Source organism: Aptenodytes patagonicus, chromosome 2 (assembly GCF_965638725.1).
Source record: "Aptenodytes patagonicus chromosome 2, bAptPat1.pri.cur, whole genome shotgun sequence".
Classification (NCBI taxonomy): Eukaryota; Metazoa; Chordata; class Aves; order Sphenisciformes; family Spheniscidae; genus Aptenodytes; species Aptenodytes patagonicus.
In genome coordinates, this window is record NC_134950.1 from 167,322,523 (window position 1) to 167,342,198 (window position 19,676).

A 19,676-nucleotide genomic window follows, 5' to 3' on the forward strand; every position below is an offset into this window, starting at 1 on the left:
GACAATTGACAGGCCCTCAGCAAGTTATTAATCTCTTGTTTTGCTTCAGTTCATTTACTTTACTGAGTCTCCTCTGCATATGACATATTGCTACAAATGCAAAAACCAGATTTCATTTTACAGCCTTTGCCTTACAGCTTAATGCCCTTATCAGCTCTTCATTTACGAGAGCTCTGCCTGGGTGCATGTGCTAGATCAAAGGAATGGCACTATTGAAGCATCCAGTCTCGATTCCTCAAGCAGAGTAAAGTACATGAATCTTGGCCCCACCGCTGACAGTAAATGAGCACAACACGGAGGCTCCAGGCCATTACTCCTCACACTGTGGTGGGCAGAAGCCAAATCCTGCACTTTCTCAATGCACAACACATTTGGAATAACTATTGATGTGCAGTGAGGACGTATGTGAATGTTTCACTCCAAGGCAAACACCAGCATTAAAGACAGAAAGGTGAAAACATCCCAAGACATTAGATTTAGTTGCCTGGGTCAACCAAGAGCAACCTGGCGCCTCCCTTATCAGTAAGCATGTGAGGCAAATTATGTATATGAGTTAGAGTGTACGGGTTTGTCCATGACACGGATTTAAAAGCACAAGCTCCATTTGATAATCCACCCAAGGCAGAGAGCTTGAGCCTAGAGACTCAACAGGAACATCCTGGATATTCTGCACACCAAATAGGATCACTTTGTCTTTCTTGCCCTGCTGACTGTATTTTGTGTCCCCCTTTCTTTTGTTGCGCAGGATCTGGGCCAGTTACACCTTCGCTGGTGAAAGGTGGCACACATACCTATGTAAACATGTCATGTCTTTCTTCATATCCATGATACATCAAGGAGAGATTCTTTCACATTCACTTTGGGGGTATACAATGGTGGTGAAAGGAGGCAGTGGTACAGATCATGCAGTGGTTTCTCCATCTACCCACCTTGTGTGTAGTGCAATCCCAGTTGTTGTGGCATGTTTCTATCAGGGGTCCTACTTTCCATTATTTCTTTTGGGAGTGATGAGCAGTCTTCCAAAATGAGGTGTTCAAACCTTGGTGTTGAACTCACTCACAACAGGAGTGTTTAATGTGCATCGCCATTATTAAAGCATGTGGTGTTTTGCCTCTCCAGGTTTCAAGACACAAGTTTTGGTTATTTTGCTTTGGTTATTTTGTTTTGTGCTGTTTAAGCTGACTAGTTCCTTCAGCTCTAGTTCTAGAGCTGAAAGTCCTACTTCAGCACAATGAGATAACTGCCAGGCTGCCCTGGCTTGTGCAAGGTAACAACTACAAGGAACCTGACCATGAAGCAGACCCAGAATGTTGTGATCCTTGACCCATCCAGAAACAAGAAGGTCTGTGAACACAGAAATTAGGGAAATCTGGTGATCTGAGGTTATCTCCCAGGGCTGATTGACTCAGACACCCAAGGAACAGGTTCCAACTGAAGTTTTTCTTGCCATTTTGAGGCTACAGTATGAATTCTCCTGTATGATTATTGTAGGCAGGGATGGAATCACACAAATCGCCCTCAGTGAAAGGGTGTCTGTCTGACTGCCAATATGTGTAACTCCTGGGAATTAGATTATCACCTTCAAAGTCACCATTAAAGCTACAGAAGAGAGACTGGTCAAGGGTTCAAAAGTTTGTGGGGAGCAGAGAAGAAGAACTTAGTAGTGCGTAACAAAATTCCTCCCATGCCTTCAGCATGGATGCCCAAAGCTCAGAGTCATCCCATCCACCTCCCTTATAGTCAGGAGAAATAGTGCATGTAAGTCTAGTTCATCCAACCTACTTTGGACATCTCCTTCCAGATGAGATGAAATGCACCCCAGATTGTGTTTACGGTTTTGACTGATCACCAGTGATCATAAGAGACCACAGATTAGTGCAGATGCAGACACCTACAAGGTAGGCACTTATGTTTAATCAGATGAGCTACAGACAGAGAGACAAACAGTGTGGTCATATGAAAAACAGATTCATGGAGAAAAGATTTTTTTTAAGGTTAGGGAGGGGAGCTGTAACAGATAATAGACATTGATGCAAACACTAGTTGAAAAGTACAAGCTGAGCTATATCTGACCAGTATCGATGTTAGGGGGGAAAATTCCCAAAACACAGATGCCTCTTTATCTCCCATATTTTTCAATTTCATGCACTAACTGCTTCCAATTGGAAAAGCCAGAAACAGAAATGCAAAAATTCCAGCCATAAGAGTATTCTTGGCAGAGTGTCAACTGAATGCTGCACACCCAGAAGGCTAAATCCTTTAGCACTCAGCTGTAGTTTTTACCAAGGTCTGACTCAAGCAAAACTCCCACTGAAGGAGATTACCCTGACTGTAAATTATGTATAAAGCTATCAGATGAGAGCTTCATGGCTTGGCCAAGGATATTTGGGAAAGGTATTTTCAGGAGTTGACTCAAGTAGTGCTCTGAAATTTGAGATGGTCTGGATTTGGATGGAGGTCATGTGACCTTTCTTCTTTCCTATCAATCTGCCTTATTTCTAAATTACCAGTTCAGCCTGCAGGCATTCCTTAATTTATTTAGAGAGCCACATAAACAGAAATGTTAACAGCACTTACTGTTCATTTTCGTAATATAGCTTGCCAATGGCCCAGGCAATGATGATTGGGCAAGGAATACCTGCAACAGCAAAAAATCAGGAGTTAATCACAACTCACGGATGGACGGATGATACAGATGTAGATTCAGATTTGTGTGAGGAGAGTCTTGGTTAATGAACTGGAACAGTCTAAATACAAGTGGTCCTATCTTGGTATATTTGACACATGGCAATTGCTAAGACCTTTTTATGTATATATACAAAAGATCATCTCAAAAAGAGAAAACTCTAGTACCAGTAAGAAAAGTTAATAAAATTATTAACAAACACACATATATACCTATATTTCTATATAAGTGACCAGAACAATTTTGGCTGGCTTAAAGGCAATTTTGGTCCCTTTTAATTTTCCTGCAGTTGATACGACAAAACCTTAGAGACATCACTTGGAAGTGGGTGTTTAGATTTTTATTTCCCAGGCTGCAAGGAGCTTGTAAACTTACTGGGCTTTTTGGATGAAGCCCATTTTCAAAATCGTCAACAATTTTTTCAGTTGAGTCTTCCCTGTGAAACAGGATTATGAGGAGGAATCTCTTGATATCTTGCAATGTCAGAATTCATTCAGTGTTTGCCCTTTCTAAAGGATCGAGCTACTCTTAACTTTACATATATCATTCTACCGATGATGTGCAGTGTGCTCTGTGGCTGCATGTGAGTTCTTATCAAGGCCATGCATTTTGCTTTACAGGGCTTGCTTTCTCAGTTATACCCAGAAGGTGCTACAGTAGTGCTCCCTGGGCGTGCAACCTCATTGCGTAGATGAGGTGCATTTGTACACTTAGTATCCCTGCAGTGCCATATCCTCTGCTTTCCAATTCTATTGTTATACCAGTCTCATGTCCAGAGAGTGGTTTGTTTTGTGTTAGGCCTTCAGAGTTCAGCTGGTTTCAGGGGGATTTGCTGGAGCAGGAAACTGGAAATGAGGAAGAGTAAGTGGAGCTGGCCTTTTGACACAGACCTCCTGGGGGAAACAGGAACCTTTTCACCCAGGCATTCCCCAAGCAAAGACTGGATTGATGTCAAAATTGGAGGACGAGAGTTTCCCCTCTCCATTTCCCCTTCACCTGTAACCTGTCAACTCAGGCAAAACCAAACAAGACGAGCCTCTCCAGCTCCATCCCTCATTCCAATCTCCAGGTTCACATCCCTCTGAAATCACTGCTACTCTAAGGTGAATTCATGACTCAACATGACTTAAACCCTCATGTAGGAGTCAGCACGGCCTCATATCTAACGCTGCCTTTTAACCTCCTATTTGTTGCCTCTTCTGTGAGAAATGGAGGCTTTAAAGAGATGAACCTGAGTGGAAAGAACCACAACACGGTAGGGAAGGGACTGAATTGCTAAGTGGTCATCTTTAACCTCAGCAAGAAGTATAGTGCAGCTCTGATCTCCTGCACCACCACCCCTGGTGGCTCTTGTGCCCTGCAAGTGATTGTGTTGTCTTCCATCTTGTTCACCATTGACTCACAAGGTCTGGCGCACTTGTTTCCCCCATGTTCTTGCTAGGCATGAACAGACAAAATGTGCCATGTCCTTTCTCGTAGAGGAAAACACCTTACTTTTCCTTGTGAAGCGAAGAACAGGGATTTGAGAATGAGGATGGTAAAAGATCACGTATGGGAAGGCAAAGCAGAGCCAGAAAGCACCCAAAAGGGTGAGAGGAAAGGTATATGCAGCTCACAACACTCCTACATTAGTAATCAGAGACCCAAGAGGGCTCTGAGAGAGGTAGGGAGGGAAAATACTAGGGACCAAACCAGTCAGGGGATCTTTGAGAGCTGTGTGAGCAGCTGATTTTCCAGTTTGGTGACAAAACTGAAAAATATTGAAAAAAAATTGAATCAATTCCCCACATAAACATTTTCTTTCTACTACAACTCCTCTTTCCTCCCATTTGATTTTGGATTGAATGACATATTTTGTTTTAAAGGCTGTTTCTGCTTTCAGAACTGCAATTCAATTACTTCTGCTCAATTCTGAGAGGAAGAGGAATTTCTGAACAAAATGTCATTCTACTTTCAGAAAAGAAAATATTTGCGACTTTTTTGCACCTTTCTTCTTTCAACAGAAAATAACTGCCAAATTCACTAGTTCTGTTTGACCTCAGATTTTGCATTCAAGCGAACAAGCTGCCTGCATGGGGCTTGTCTTGCCAAACGTCTCCTGGCCAAGTTCAAATCATGGATATATTGGTTGGAAAGGACCTCTGAAGGTATCCAGCCCAATCTCCTGCTCAAAGCAGAACTATCAACACTAGCTCACCTCAGCCAGGGCTTAGCCTTGCTGAATTTTCAAGGGTCAGAGATTCCACAGCTTCTAAGCCATCTGTTCCAGTGTTGCACTACCTTTTTGGTAAATTTTCTGTTCTCTTAATGTCCAACTGGAACCTCCCAGTCTGCAATTTGTGGTCATTGTCCCTTCTTATAATATCTACTATTACCAAGAAGAATTTGGCTCCATCATCTTTGTAATTATCCTTCAAATCATTCTTGGTACCTAACAGATCCCTCCTTAGCTTTCTCTTTGCCAGATTAAACAAGCTCAGCTCCTTCAGCCTCACGTCACAGGTCATGTCCTCTAGATCCCTGGTCATATTTACAGCCTTCTACTGGATAATCTCGTTTTTCCACATCCCTTTTGACCTAAGAGACCCAAAACAGAGCACAGTATTCCAAAGGCAGCCTTACCAAAGCTGAGTAGAAAGTATTAGTAACTTCCCTCAGTCTTCTGGCCACACAGTATGTGTTTTACCTTATTTGTGATGAGAAGGCACTGATGGCTTATGCTCAGCCTGCATCCACTGCAAGCCCTACAACCTTTTCAGCAGGACTGCTACTCTGACAGTCGGTTCCCAGCCTGTACTGATAGACCAGCCTATATTGATGCAGCTAGGGAAAAGGAGCATCCTTTGCTCTGGCCCAGGCTGACACAGTAGAAGGGAGGTAACGGCATGCGATGAGCTATTTTTCTGTCTTTGAGTAGCCACAAGGATAGTACAAAGGTGACATGTGACTCTTTGTTAAGGGCTGTTTTCTAGGAACAAAACCCTCAGCAGTCCAGAAGACAGCTGTAAGGTTGGATGGGCAGATAATTAGGCTTCTCTTCTAGTCTGCTCCTCACTTAGAAGCGTCTCATCTGTCTCTTGAGACTGAGTGGTCCACAGGGCACGGACAGTGCCTTTTCTGTTTGCTGCATTCCCAAAATGCTGAGCCTGGGAGTTCTCTTTCTTTCCTTAACACCAGGTGCCTGAGGATCTAAATGAAGAAGATAAATCCAGCAATAACCTATTAGCTTTATGTCATCACCACAGGGAAGAACTAAACCCGATCCCATGTTGTTCTGACAAAGTTAGGTTTGAATGTCAGATATCACCACAGTGGGATTTTTAAAGTTTATTCTTGCTGCTCTTGTCTTTATCACTTTAATGCCAGGTACCACGTAGCACCATTTTAAATACACAAGGCACTTACACCATCCTATGAAGAGAAAGACCCATTTCCGCAGCTTATCTGTGGAATAAGTCATCACTATAGCAGTGTGTAAGTAGCAGCCTTCCACAAACATCCAGAAGAAGTTGGTCACCACAAAATAATTGTAGACAGTGGTAATACATCGGCACCAGGGCTGGAAAGGAAACAGAAAAGCATATTTTAAAATCATGGTGAGAACACTTAAAGAATTCTGTATCTTGTTATTCCCTTGTCCTGGTTTCGGCCGGGATAGAGTTAATTTCCTTCCTAGTAGCTGGTACAGTGCTGTGTTTTGGATTTAAGATGAGAACAATGTTGATAACTCACCGATGTTTTAGTTGTTGCTGAGCAGTGCTTACACTGGTCAAGGACTTTTCAGCTTCCCATGCTCTACCGACTGAGAAGGCTGGAGGTGCACAAGAAGCTGGGAGGGGGCACAGCCAGGACAGCTGACCCCAACTGGCCACAGGGACATTCCATACCATGGGATGTTGTGCTCAGTACATAAACTGGGGCAAGCTGGCCGGGGGGGCCGCTGCTCGGGGACTGGCTGGGCATCGGTCGGCGGGTGGTGAGCAATTGTACTGTGCATCACTTTGTGTATTATTATTATTACATTATCATTATTATTATTATCATTTTATTTCAATTATTAAACTGTTTTTATCTCAACGCACAAATTTTACTTTTTTTTCCTGATTCTCTCCCCTATCCCACTGAGGGGGGGGAGTGAGCGAATGGCTGTGTGGTGTTTAACTGCCTGCCAGGTTAAACCACACCACCCTTAAAAATCAATGGTAGAATTCATTCACTGGATGCAGATTTATACCTGTGACTTGGAATCAGAATATCTTAGGTGCTCACAGCTATGTCTGTGACTTTCTGCTGAGGCCTGGCTTTGACCACAACATGCAGGATCTCCTATACCTGAGCACGTCTGGAAAGTTAACATGCCATAAGGCACGTCCACACCAGCAGCCTGCAAGCAGTTTAAGAAGCAGCCGTGTGGAAAGAAGACAAGAGGATGCAGGTCATTTCACTACAGATGATCTTTCAGAGAGGTACAACCATAGCCTAGGGTCGTATCCAAAGATGACATAAGCGTATCTTAGGCAGTATAACCCACCTGCTGAGCAATTCAAAGAAAATAGAAGGTAGAAGTTAATGTCACAGTCTTGCTTCATTTTCACTGAAGGGAAGGAGCACCACTGATATTTAGGAAAAAAGATATTTACTTTAAAGATACGCTTTTATCTGCTACTTCATGCCCTCTATTCCTGCCATTAGTGCTTCAGTCTGTAAGTCACATCACTACACACATCACCTCTGAATTTTGCCGTAACTTCAACAGGAATTTTTGGCCAGGCTCAGTGTATCAGTAAAGGCATCTTCTCCTAATAGCTGTGCAGTGAGAGCACAGCTGTGGAATACACAATTAGCCATAGAGAGGCAGATGGTAACATCACATCAATAAATCACAAGTAGCTGCTGATGGTAATTTCCATAGTGCTACACACAGAAGTCTGGGAAAATTTCTTTCTGACCAAGCAGGCATTCAGCGTATTCTCCGAAGCATGACATTAATTACCTATGTTAGCTGGTATCATTGATGTCATTTTAGTTTCACCATTCTCCAGCCTTTTAATTAACTCTACTAAAGTATTTGAAACTTTTGACCCTCAGTTAATTTTATGTCAGACGTCATATGCATGAGGTACTGTTGATCTCTAGGCAGTGAACAGAGCAGCAGATGCATTATCAAACCCAGCAGAATTTTGTGGACTAAGAATGTATTGGACAAGAAACAGAGTTACAAAATGATAGCCCATTCACAAGTTGTGATCACTTCTGCTTGTTGAGCTGAAATAAACAGAAAACGTCTCTTGGATGTGTTAAAGCTTTCGTTTTTGTATTATTTCATTAAGATTTGAAATTTAGTTTGGCTTCATCTTTAAAATAGGATTAAGCAACACAACAACTCAGAAGAAGATGAAACATTTTTTTTTCAAAGTTTTGTTTAAACCAAATGAAATTTTCTTCTTTTTCTCCTTTCGGCCTGAGCAAAGGAAAATAAAACGACAAACCAAAAATATCCCCTATTTTTGGCTAACACCAAACAAATATTTTGGCTCCATTCCTGATTGAACCTCAAACTAGTAAGACTAGGTTTCCAAACACTCGAAGTCTCACATTTGATTTTTCGAAGGTATGAGCATGAATTAAATCATTCCCTGTGGCCTCAGTCTCATGTAAATTCTCTGATATAACATCTAGACTCTTGTTCCCCTCTCTTCCTCAGCTGCAACACTTACACAGTTTTTGTCCTCCCCACAGCTGCCCATTTTCACAAGAATTGTAAAAAAATAATTTTATCTGAGCCTGTTGTTCCTGTGTCAGGACTGAGTAGAATTGGCCGGTGGGTTGGGAAGGTACTGGGACAGATACAGACAAATACACATGATGGTGGTGAGATCTCCCTCTGCATCGTTTCCATAGGAAACCAGAATAAAATGAATTTTGAGCAATTCCTTTTGGAATTGTGGATATATTATTATTAAATAATAAACCTAATTAGCAGAACTCATTAATTTATACCATTTCATTTATTTGACTGAGGATTCCTGATCCCCATATGTATCCACCATCAGGCTCCAGATATCTTCAGCAATTCCCCTTCTTGATTTATTAACAAAAGCTCTACAACTTCATGCAAAATGTTTCCACGTTGAGTCCTTGATGCTTCTGTAACTGCATTATTACTGATCAGCACAGAAGAGATCACATCATTAGCTGGCATAAATGATGTTGCTCCCATTGATTTCAGTGATGTTATTTTGACTCTGACTTATACCACAATAAGAGCATAACAAAGTTATCACTAAGCTTGTATAAAGCACCTTCCCAAAAAGACTGCAGTGTTCTGCAGAGAAAAGATGAGTTAATGAAAACTGAGGCATGTGAGGATCTGTCCTTGTATTTGCAGGTTTATATTTTCCTTGGCACATTGTGGTCACATTTGAAAAGCCATTTGAGTGCCTGACTCCAACTGATTTTTCCTAAATAACTGCAAAAATCTGTATTAAGATTTTCAGTATTGTCATGAGAGTAAATCACGCAGCATAAAACTGTCAACAATAAGCTCATATACCACCATCTCCTGTAGCCTAAAAATGTCAGAAACACAGACGAAGCAAACAGTGAATTAACAGAAGCTACATCTTCTCAAAGGAGCATCTGCTTGAATAATAATAGAGACTTATGCATAGATGTCTCAAAAAACTTAGAATCTTAGACTTCTTCTTTAACTAGGTACTAATGACTTTTCTATTTGTTTTCCCAAAGTATGGGATTAAAGTTCAGATGTCAAATCTTACATTTGAAAAGTTAACCAAGGATGATGAGTGCCCAGCTGACATTAAAATTAACGGATATCCAGGCTTCTGGGGTGGTTTTCAATTTCTACAGGACCAGTTCCTATGTGAGTGGAGCCACATTGACTGATATCAGCTATGGATCCAGCTCATATTCCATAGGCACTTTAGTCCACCTGGGTTCCAAAGAGAGAGAGTATGAAAAGGGTGTCTGTGTGTGCGCGCGTGCATGTGTGTTTATAGCACACTGTTCAGTTTTTCTTGATTATGGAGGTAAATATCAGGGATACCTTTTAGGTAACCCTAAAAGGAGAATATTCCACTACAAGAATATTACAATGGGAATAAGAACAGTAAAAACCTCTGCCAAGGGACTATCAGAAAGAACTACTCCCCAAGAAAATCAAGATAAATGCTTTTTCTTTTGGAGCGGATGCTTTTAATCTGCTCCAAAATCCTTGTATTACTGGTGACCAAACAGGGGGAGGCATTACAATACTTACATAGGGACTGATTCAATGTCCTCCCTCAAACCAGCATCGGCAGTTGAGAGAGTTACTTGAACGAACATGAAATTACACGGAAAGTAAGAGAAATGGGAGCATGGTGACACACTGCATTTCTCAAGAGTGCTCAATGCCATGCAGGGAAGATGCTCCACTTCTTGCCCCCTTCTGCCTTCCCACGTTTTATTGTGTGGATCTGTCTGGTCCCTTGAACTGGCTCTGACTCTCAATCACCCATCAGAAAGCTGACTTAGATCACTATGCCAGCAAAAAACTCTTCCTTGCTTTTTCGTTGGCTAGGTTAGTTCTCCACCAGTTTAATGACTTCAGTCTCCAAGGGTTCAGTCCTCCCCAAGGGATCAAGAAGAGGAACAGAGCTAGTGCAAAAGAAGCAGCAGGAGCTGAAGTGAAGCATTTGGGTCCCTGGAGGAATGAGACATCCCTTTCAGTGACAGGGAGTTGCTGCTGGATGCAGCCCATATCACAGAACTTCGTCCTCAGTGCCAGCACGGTGAAGAACGCATTAGCAGAAAAATGGAATTTTGTAAAAAAAACCCACGAAGATATCAACAAGCAAAAATTGTACTGTTTCAGGCCCTATTTCTTATTTTCATGGGAGTCCCACTGACTCCAGACAGTAAGGTGCCCACTGTCATCAGACAAAGTAGCTGGCTCAGAGCCTCAACAGCCAAATCAATTATTTCTGTACCCTGTTGATGGAGATGTTGCCCTCTGGAATGAATGCTTTCCCTACACAAGTGCACATCACTGCAAGACGCTCTGACAAAAATGTTCAAGAATCACCAAATTCAGTGTCTCGCACAATACTGTGTCTCACAGTATATAAATTTGGAAAGTACCTATGGTCAATGAAGATAAGAGAGAAGCATTTGGGAGGGATTTTTACTTTAAAAAACCCCTTTGATATTCAGTAATGAGGAAATAAATGAAAATTTAGCAAACCTAAGCTCATTTTCTTCAACTTTTCTGAAACTACATGAAAGTCACTCTGAGCATGTGGATAGGTGCCCTTTGTAATATTTCTATCAGTTGAACAAATCCAGCATCCCTGCCTGCCCCCAAACTACATGGCAGAGACATGCTACCTCCAACCACTTACTTCATTGCTTTCATGTATGTTGTGATCTATCATTTGAAGCAGAAACCACATCACATTCCTCAGGATGAATGTAGTGATCAAGTTCCAGTGGATAATATTCCGCAGGCATCTGATACTCCTAAACAGGGAAATACATTTGAATCATCATATAGGGTGGATATATACACATACACATTAATTACTATACAAAATAAACAAGCTAATTCTGTTCACTTGCAAAATTCCTCATGCTTTATCCCCCTCCATTACCCCTCTTAGACTATGAAACAGGAGGTTCATCTGTCCAATGGGTCAGCAATAACAGTCTATGAGGCTGTCCGTAGCTTATATCTTTACCAAGCAGCATACCTGGGTCTGGTCCCATTCTCTGGCTCTCAGGGTAAATTGCCCAGCCAGTGCCAAAGACAAAACTTGGATTTTGCAGTGTAGTCACAACACAAATAAATGACATAAATATAAAACAGCAACAGGAGGATGGCAAAATCTGTGCTTCTTTTCCTTGCTATGTACCTTTCTTCCAGAAACCACACAGCATAACTTTTGCAAAGCCATGTACAACAATTTGTCTTGATAACATGAGGAGCTCCCTTTGACAATAATCAATTCAAGCAAATGAAACAGGATCTACTGGAAAGACCCAAATATTCAAATGGTCATTTCATCCTTGGTTATCATTTTTGCTCCCCTCCACCCCATCCCATCAGCTCTATTATAATGTCAACTAGAACTGATAAGCCCCTAAACAACAAGGCTGCACTGGAGTCTGTTGCGTTGTTCACTGAAGGAGATTTGGTGACAAATATCTGCTCTGGAGTGGCAAAACTGGAACAGTTTCCATTCGGTCAGTCTCTTGAACAGGCTCGCCTGTGTGAAGTTCAAAGTTTTCAGACCCATTAACGCGATAGGAGAGCATGGACTGCCTGGTTTCCAGTCCCGAGCTCAGTGGGCTGTACCAAGCTTTCTTAAGATAGAGCTGCATATTCTCCTCCACCAGAAAATATCTGTGTCTGTTTTTAGTCCTTTCCCAGCCCCCTTTCAGATGCAATGTAAAAATATGAGCAGAATATAAAATATGAGCTACAATGAGTTGGGACACAGTGCCATAAAACAAGAGGGGACATCTTAAATAGTGCTTGCTGCTGAAAATGGCTCCAGGAGGCAGCCAGTGCATGATGCTGATGCTGGCAACCGAAGTACCACTGAAGCTAGACAGAAAGCTACTCATTCGGTCAGCCGAGACAAGATCATTTGTCTTCTCATTCTTTGTGAAACGGTAAAGGAAGGTGAGTGCCAAGCTGCAGTTTTGCAAGTAAATGATCTTTTCTCAGCTAAACACAAAACACTTCAGTTACTAAAATCACTTCCACAGGGGTTCAAATAGCCAGTGCATTTCCCGGGATCATCAGGTTAGGACACTGCATTTGCCATATCAGTCTCCCTGCTTGCAAAGGAAGCTGTCAAATAACATCGGACAAACACAGAAAGTGGTGTTCTCAAACCTGCTCAACTGTAGCTGACTGTAGCTCATCCCACTGACAGCGAAAAGAGAAGGCACCATCCAGTAACCAACTTTGCTGTTGCCTCAGGTCTTTTGCGTAACAAACAAGCCAGCCTTAACAACAAACACTATTTTGCTATCATAAAACACTTATTGCACTTTTCCTAGGACTCGATTAGTCAGTTTTAGGGCCAGAAGCAATTCTGTTATGTCCTTCAGTCTCACAAGTCTCTCAAAGATTTCACAGCAATCCAGCAAAAAAATAAATAGAAGACCTCCCACATGAGATACTGCAACTTATAGAAAGATGCTCAGAGGTATAACCCTACTAAGTCAATGTCAACATAGCTTCTGAGTTTAACAACTCAGGCTCCAGGTATGAAATTGGTATTTGGTTTTGAGAGCCTCAGTGACTCATGGCTGGAGTCAGTTTGGAAAACAAATCTCAGCTGCTCAGATCCATTCACTTTTATTGAGGCTACAAAACCCAAAAACGTTGCTCTCAGTGTAACCTGTGCTAGCAGGGGACATGTCAGAGACATGTCTCACTTTGAAAATTTCACTTCTAACAAAAGGCAAAGGTTCACGGTTAGACTTTCAAAGAAACTAGGCAACCAACACATACTGCCTTTCATGCTGAACCCCAAGAACCCATCTGGCTCTGCACAGACTTTGAAACATGCTATTAAGGTCAGTTCTCCGTTGATCATTCCGCACATAAATGTCCTGCGGCTGCTGTTCATCTAAATGTTTTATTCACTCCCTTCAGGTTAAGTATTAGCAGATTAAGGATGGAGTTTGAAACACTGCTTCTAGGGGGAGAGGGAGGCAGGGGACTAGAAACTGAGGAAATTCAGGTCAAGCTGTAGAGTTACTGACATGAAATTAATTGCTTTTGAGAGCTCTAACAACAAAACAGATCCAGCACACTTGCCACCTGAATGTATTTCTTGACAAAGAGAAGATAAAGGAGTGAAAAAAAAAAATAATCCTTGCCGCATGCCTCCATTTATATGTTGTTTAATCATCCCATATGCTGGAACATCACTAAATCTGGCTGGAAGAAACCTTAATCCCACAAGACTTACAGCAGGACATTGGACTGGCTGCAGAGGCAAAAAGGTTCAAACAAATAGTTGTAGACTTTTTGGTTCAGTTCCTAAAAAGAGCTTTTCCCCCCAGTAGGATCCTAATCATCAAAATCTCATTCTCTTCTGTGGCTTGGAATAGAAAGACAATCTCAGCATCTATCGGCTGCATGATCTTTGCCCTCCTTACTACTTCTTGGTCATACTGGTTTGTCTTCTTTGCCCATCTGTCTGCATCTAGCCATTGACTTTTGTTTGGATTGTAAAATGCTTGGGACAGAGGCAAACTTTCAGTGATGTGTGTTCAAGATCCAGAGCAAGAGGGTCTGGTCTGTGTTGGGAACTCCCAGGCTCTACAGATAATTATGACCAAAACTCTCCTTGCTTACAAAAAGCCACATGCGCTGAGGGAAGATGTGTTCCTGGTGTAAAATTAAGTGAAGTATAAATGTGACCAGCAGCTGGAATTTACCAAAATGAGGCCTCAAGCCTTGTCAAATAATGCTCTGGACATGAAACAGGGACAGTTGGCTCCCATGTCCCACTACCTTTAGCAAAAGCCATACTTTGTGTATCAGCAACCTTGTACCATGGCCTCATTTCCTTTCTGAGACACTGTGTGTGGCACGGGTGCTTTCACCTGCTAAAAAAGTAGATGTTTTCACCTGCTAAAAAGCTTCGTGTCTTTGGGGCTAACAGAGCAATGAAGAAGAGGCTGTAGAGCAAGCATTTTGCTTTTCCAGCTGCAGTCTCTCCCCAGTCACATTCCCCACCACACTACTGCCTTGGGAAAGCAGCACAAACAGGTGAGGGGCAGGATTTGCTTTGTCTGGGCCACTAATCTGCTGGTGTTAATAGCAGTTAGGGTTTTAATGGAAACACCAGTATAGTCAGGCTGAGAAACACGTCTGAAAGTGCCACAGAGTTTCTCAATGGCTTAGGCAGTGACGTGACCCCAGGCACAGAAGGGTTTTAACCTTTTCCCTTTTTTTATTTTTCCCTTTTCTTTTCTTTTAGTAGGAGTCCCAACTGGAGACTCTAAGTTTGTTTTTGTTTGTAGAGAGCCCAGAGCACATGGTTTCCATTTGTTTCTGTCTCCTAACTACTACTAGGACAGAAATCACAGTGGCAGTAATGCAATTCATAGCCAAGGGCAGGAAAAGCTTGAGAAATAACTGTGTCAGGTTCATACTGGGGAGGGAGAAACAGCAGGGTTAATATAGTATGTGGAGGCTGCAGGGCACAGCAGTGGAGGACTGCAGCTAAGTTACAATTGATGTAACAAGGGAAAGATCTTTTGCCAGCCACCTGAGAAAGCTTCTCTCATTTACAGGCACTGCTGGTGAATGTTACTATCATAATTTAGCATGGGTAAAGCATCTAGAGGGATACTGATGGAGACAAGGGTCCCCATCAGTCACTATTCACATGAGACTGTTCTGCTGGGCTCAGGAGCTAACCCTGTGCACAAAGCCAGATTGGAGTCTGAGGTGGACAGCGAATGAAGGACGTGTCCCAAATAGGGCAACAAAGCTAGTGAGTAATAGGAGACCTGCAGCACAGCTAATGGTTGGTGAAAGGACAAAGCCGACCTTGTCATACTCACTCATCTCAAAGCCTGAGGAAGAAACTCATAATACTCATAATTTGTCCTCCTCAGGTCTTTTCCTGGCTCTTGGTAGAGGGAAGCTAGCTTAAATTTATAAGCCTTAATATCAATTTAAATACTCCTGTTATTCATGAAAATGACCTGTCCTTTTTTGAAAACTTGTTAAACAGTCATAACAGTCTTCTATGACAATGAGCTCCACAGTTCCTTTCTCCTTGATTAGTTATTGCTTTCACTCTGTGGAGTGAAAAAGTAAACAAGCCTGTGCTCCAGAAGCAGCAATAACTGCCCTCACAGACAGCACTGAAAAGGAATTCACACCACGTTGTAAATGGCAGGAGGTGGAATTTGAAACACATTGAGCTGTATTATAAGTTAGTGAATTGAGCTTTGCTAGAGTCACAGTGATTGACAACTCAGAAGCTAAGATTTGGGGTTATTCTTACTTCAGTAGGGAGATATCACTATTTGGAGAGTGTGGCAGTGACAACAGCAGGAAAATGAGAGCCCAGACAGCAGAGAGCTACCTTCTCAAGAGGGCAAAGCATCATGTGAGAGAGGGGAGAAATGGTAGATGAGGGAACTGGGTGCTGAACTGCTGCTTCAGACACAATTACAGCATCACTAGGAAGAAATTGTGAGTTACAGAGCCATTTAAAGTCCCCTAGCCTAAAAGATCAGATGATAGAAGGTTTCATATGCATCTTCATGTCAGGTAACATCATTGTTTATGCCATTTCCACTTGTTTTACAACCCTTGATGTGGATTGAATGGTGCAAGTGTAGCCCAGCTTCCAAGAACAGCAGCACAAGTCGTCATCCCAGAGAGCCTGAAGGCTGGCACATCACAAGACACCATGGACTGAGGCTACGGGCTTCCATTAAAGAGCCTTTTCCTATATTTGCTTCCTGCCTTGATCCTTTTCAGAAAAAAAAGTGTTGGTCAAGGCCTTGGCTGGACTCTTCTACTAATTCTTCCCTGGTGTATGGGTCCAAGGACGGAAGGAATAAGAAAAGAGGTTGTAGTGATCCAGTCAGAACAGACTTAAAGATTGAGGCCACAAAATAAAGGCGTAAGAACTTCCATATTCAGTCAGACCAATGAGCCATGTAGGCTGTGACTCAGTCCCCAGTGGTGGTCGGTACAAGACAGTTTGGGAAACAGTACAGGAAACAGGGGAGGTAGACTGTTAGTTGTTCCTTGCTCTTACCTCCTTGCTTCTGGCAGTCAGAGGTTTTAAGATATTCCTGATTCAGAGACCACATTTAATCACATTAAATCACCCTGTTGGTGGCCCCAACTCCTCACAGGAGTCAGTGAACTCCTTTTGTGGTTTATGTTCACTGGGGTTGGGCCATGGCTTATTCTACTAACATGACAGAATGAAGAGTTCATAAGCTGTTATTCATGGTAAAATACGTTTGTCCTCTCTCTGTTGGTTCCTCTTCTCTGCTTGTCTGTCCTCTCCCAAGGCTGGATAAGGAGGCATTTCCTCACAACTACACTCCCTCTTGCCCTTTGGGAGTTGCAGGGAGGAGGGATAGAAAGAGCCTGGAACTGGACAGCGGGAAACTGCTAGTCCCGTGGGCTGCGGGAGCAAGCTGGGAGGGGTGGTTGGTAGTGTATCTCCAACATGTGCTCCTGAAGTAGCACAGTTCATGCAGCGATTTCACTTCTGGCTGTGCCTGACAGCAGATTTTGGGCCTGAAATATCCCCCTGAAATACAGCAAGTGGTGTCAGACAGGCACGTGCAAATGGTGTATGTTACACTGAGTGAAGGAGCGGGCAGGAGGAAAAGGATTTCCTTGAAAGGGAGAGAAAAGAAGGACTTACAGTTTCTGACTTGGAGGGAGAAAAGATACTGGCACTGGAAGCATCTTGGTTCTGTAAGTGAAAGGGTTTATTGGCTCCTCATGAATTCTTAAGAACCAGTGATTTGCCCCCTACTGAGTGATCTCCAGATGACTGCTTCTGACAAGGCCAGAGTTTCCGCTGAGGGCCTGCCGCACAAGAGTCCTGCTGCTGTGCCACTCCTCCTGTTGGTTTGGGCAGAGGTGTCCTCATGTCAGGCAGGCAGGACTTTTTGCCAGGAGTCATTGTTCAGAGTACAGCCACTTGCCTCAAGGCTAATGGACAGAAGACTGTAGCAAGCGAAAGCATATTTTCGCGGGAGACTGAGTTATGAAGTACCTTGTTTTATATTTACAGGAATTTGGGGACAATGGTAGAGGAAAATGTGTATGTTCCAGTGAGTCGAGAGCCCCAGAGTATGTCTCTGCCTGTGCTGGCCAAAACCAGGTAAGATGATCTGGGAGCACATGCCTCCCACTCACTGCACACACAGAGAGCCCCACAAAAGCATTAGCTTCAGCTCTGCAGCAGGTTAGACACAAAGAAGTAATTAAGGTGAAAGCAAACATACTTCTCTTTGGTCTTTCTAATTAGTAAATCAAAAGCCAGGTGTATGGTGGGAAATTACACATAATGACCTCTTTATTTGATTTGAGAACAGACCATTTTTCAAGCCCAAATGCCATTCCCTGACTCGATAGCATACCACTGGCACCCTGAACTGCTTGGTGTGCGGGGTGCCATAACCGGGCTTCCACATTAGGAACAATAGCAGCAAATGAAAAAGAAGCAAAATTCTCCAGCAGTTGACTGCAGCCTGTGTCAGAGATGGGCAGAAAGAGTTTCTGATTGTTGCTAGAGAAAGCACACTCTGCTAATTATTTCTGTCAAATGACCTTAATTGTATGGTCGGATACAGAAAGCAGAGAATTAGAAAATCCGTTCTTTTGACTTGGGAAATGCTGAGATCTGAAAAAGCAGAAAATCTGATCAACTCTTTCTGTACAGGTGGCGTCACTGATTCAGAAATGGAGATCTATAAAAGGGTTTCTAAAATAGCACTGGTAAAACTCGAAGTAGCCTTTCTGTTGATTCATTTTTTTTTTCCTCACTCTATCCATACAGCGGTATTTTTCCTCTGGGATGTGCAGAGCTACTATTTTCTGATTCAAAGCATGACACAAGCAATTAACATTAGCAATCATAATAATGTGCCAGCATGGTCGAAAGCTAGCTGAATTAGTTGCATCATCTGCATGGAAATAATTGCAAATGATAACTTTATTAAAGAAGCTTGGAAACCTTCTATTAATTCATGTAGTATTCCATTAATAATGATGTTCAATTAAGACAGCTGTCCCAAAGTCTGTCTGAAAACAGTTGGCAGGAGAAATCTGAAAGCACTTTGCTGGAGTCCTTCCCATTCCATGACTGTTGAACAAGCAGGAAGAATCACGGACAATACTTTAAAAAAAAATAATTTCCCCCCTTTAGTCTTTTCTAGGGCAGGCAAAGCTCATGGACAAGCCATAAATGCAGTGGGAAGAATACCTAACAGCAAATTATTTCCCAGGCTCTGTGCCTGTCATGGCCTATTTGCTTTCATCCACATGGAGGCCTCCCCTGAGGTCCTCATGGTTTCCCCTGCGTGCTCATGTACAATCACCGCATATATTCTGGTACTAATGCTTACAGATGGGAAAAGCAGCTGGAGAGGTTGGCAGGGAAAATGAGCTTCTCGGTGGCAGTTGCCTGGGGAAATATTCCCACAGGAAATGCAAGGGGCAGTTGCAAGGGAAGAACGAAACCCTGGAAGAGAATAACAGCTTTATTACGAGGACAGGGGTGAAATGGTCAGGTGAAGAGGAGAAGCAGCAGCTTCCATTAGTGTTTAGGATGTGCATAGACCCTAAAAACAAACCCATTGTGGAACCATCTGGGCTCCACTAAGCCTTTTCCAAAGCTTCTTTCTCCTGCCTTCAAGCCAATTTTTAATCACAGGACACAGGGCATTCTGCCTGCTTTAGACACAAAGGCTTAAAGCAATGATGTTCCTAGGGTTGGAAGGATGCAGCCAACACAACACAGAAGAGGACCTCAGGCAGGACAGCCCCAGGGCAGGACCAGACTGTGTCCACTGTCAGTGTTTGTGCCCAGCACTGTCTGGCTGCGTAGCATGGTGAAAAAGGGGTCCAAAATGGCCCTCTGCAAACTACCCGTGAACACGCTGACAATGAACAGTATGGATAACTATAGGACACTACATCGGCCTGTGCTTTGTTCCTAGTCAGGGTACAAAGAGAAATGTTGCCCCTGAGAACTATGTGGTTAAATACAGGCTAATTGAAACCCAGTCACTGGATACTCCAGTCTAAGAATATGGTTCCAGTCTTGACTGTGCAATCAGCTCTTCCACTGGAGAAAATTCCTCTGTTACTTTCACACAAATGACAAAGTCAGATACAGATGACTTCATTTAGTACAGCATGTGCTTGTGGTTTAGCTGGTTGAAAAAAGATTTAGGAATCTGCTCTAATTGC

General features: G+C 42.7%; 1 protein-coding gene across 4 annotated transcripts in view; it reads right to left on the reverse strand.

Moving 5' to 3' along the window:
• The window catches only part of CRHR2 (corticotropin releasing hormone receptor 2), a 170,107-nt gene that overhangs the window by 41,811 nt on the left and 108,620 nt on the right, over positions 1-19,676 (reverse strand). For all 4 annotated transcript variants that reach the window (XM_076332016.1, XM_076332015.1, XM_076332018.1 and 1 more), the window contains 3 exons: positions 11,089-11,206; positions 6,092-6,245; positions 2,578-2,638 (listed from right to left, as the gene is read on the reverse strand). In XM_076332016.1, coding sequence (XP_076188131.1) covers positions 2,578-2,638; positions 6,092-6,245; positions 11,089-11,206 — 333 coding nt within the window. The remainder of the gene's footprint in view (positions 1-2,577; positions 2,639-6,091; positions 6,246-11,088; positions 11,207-19,676) is intronic.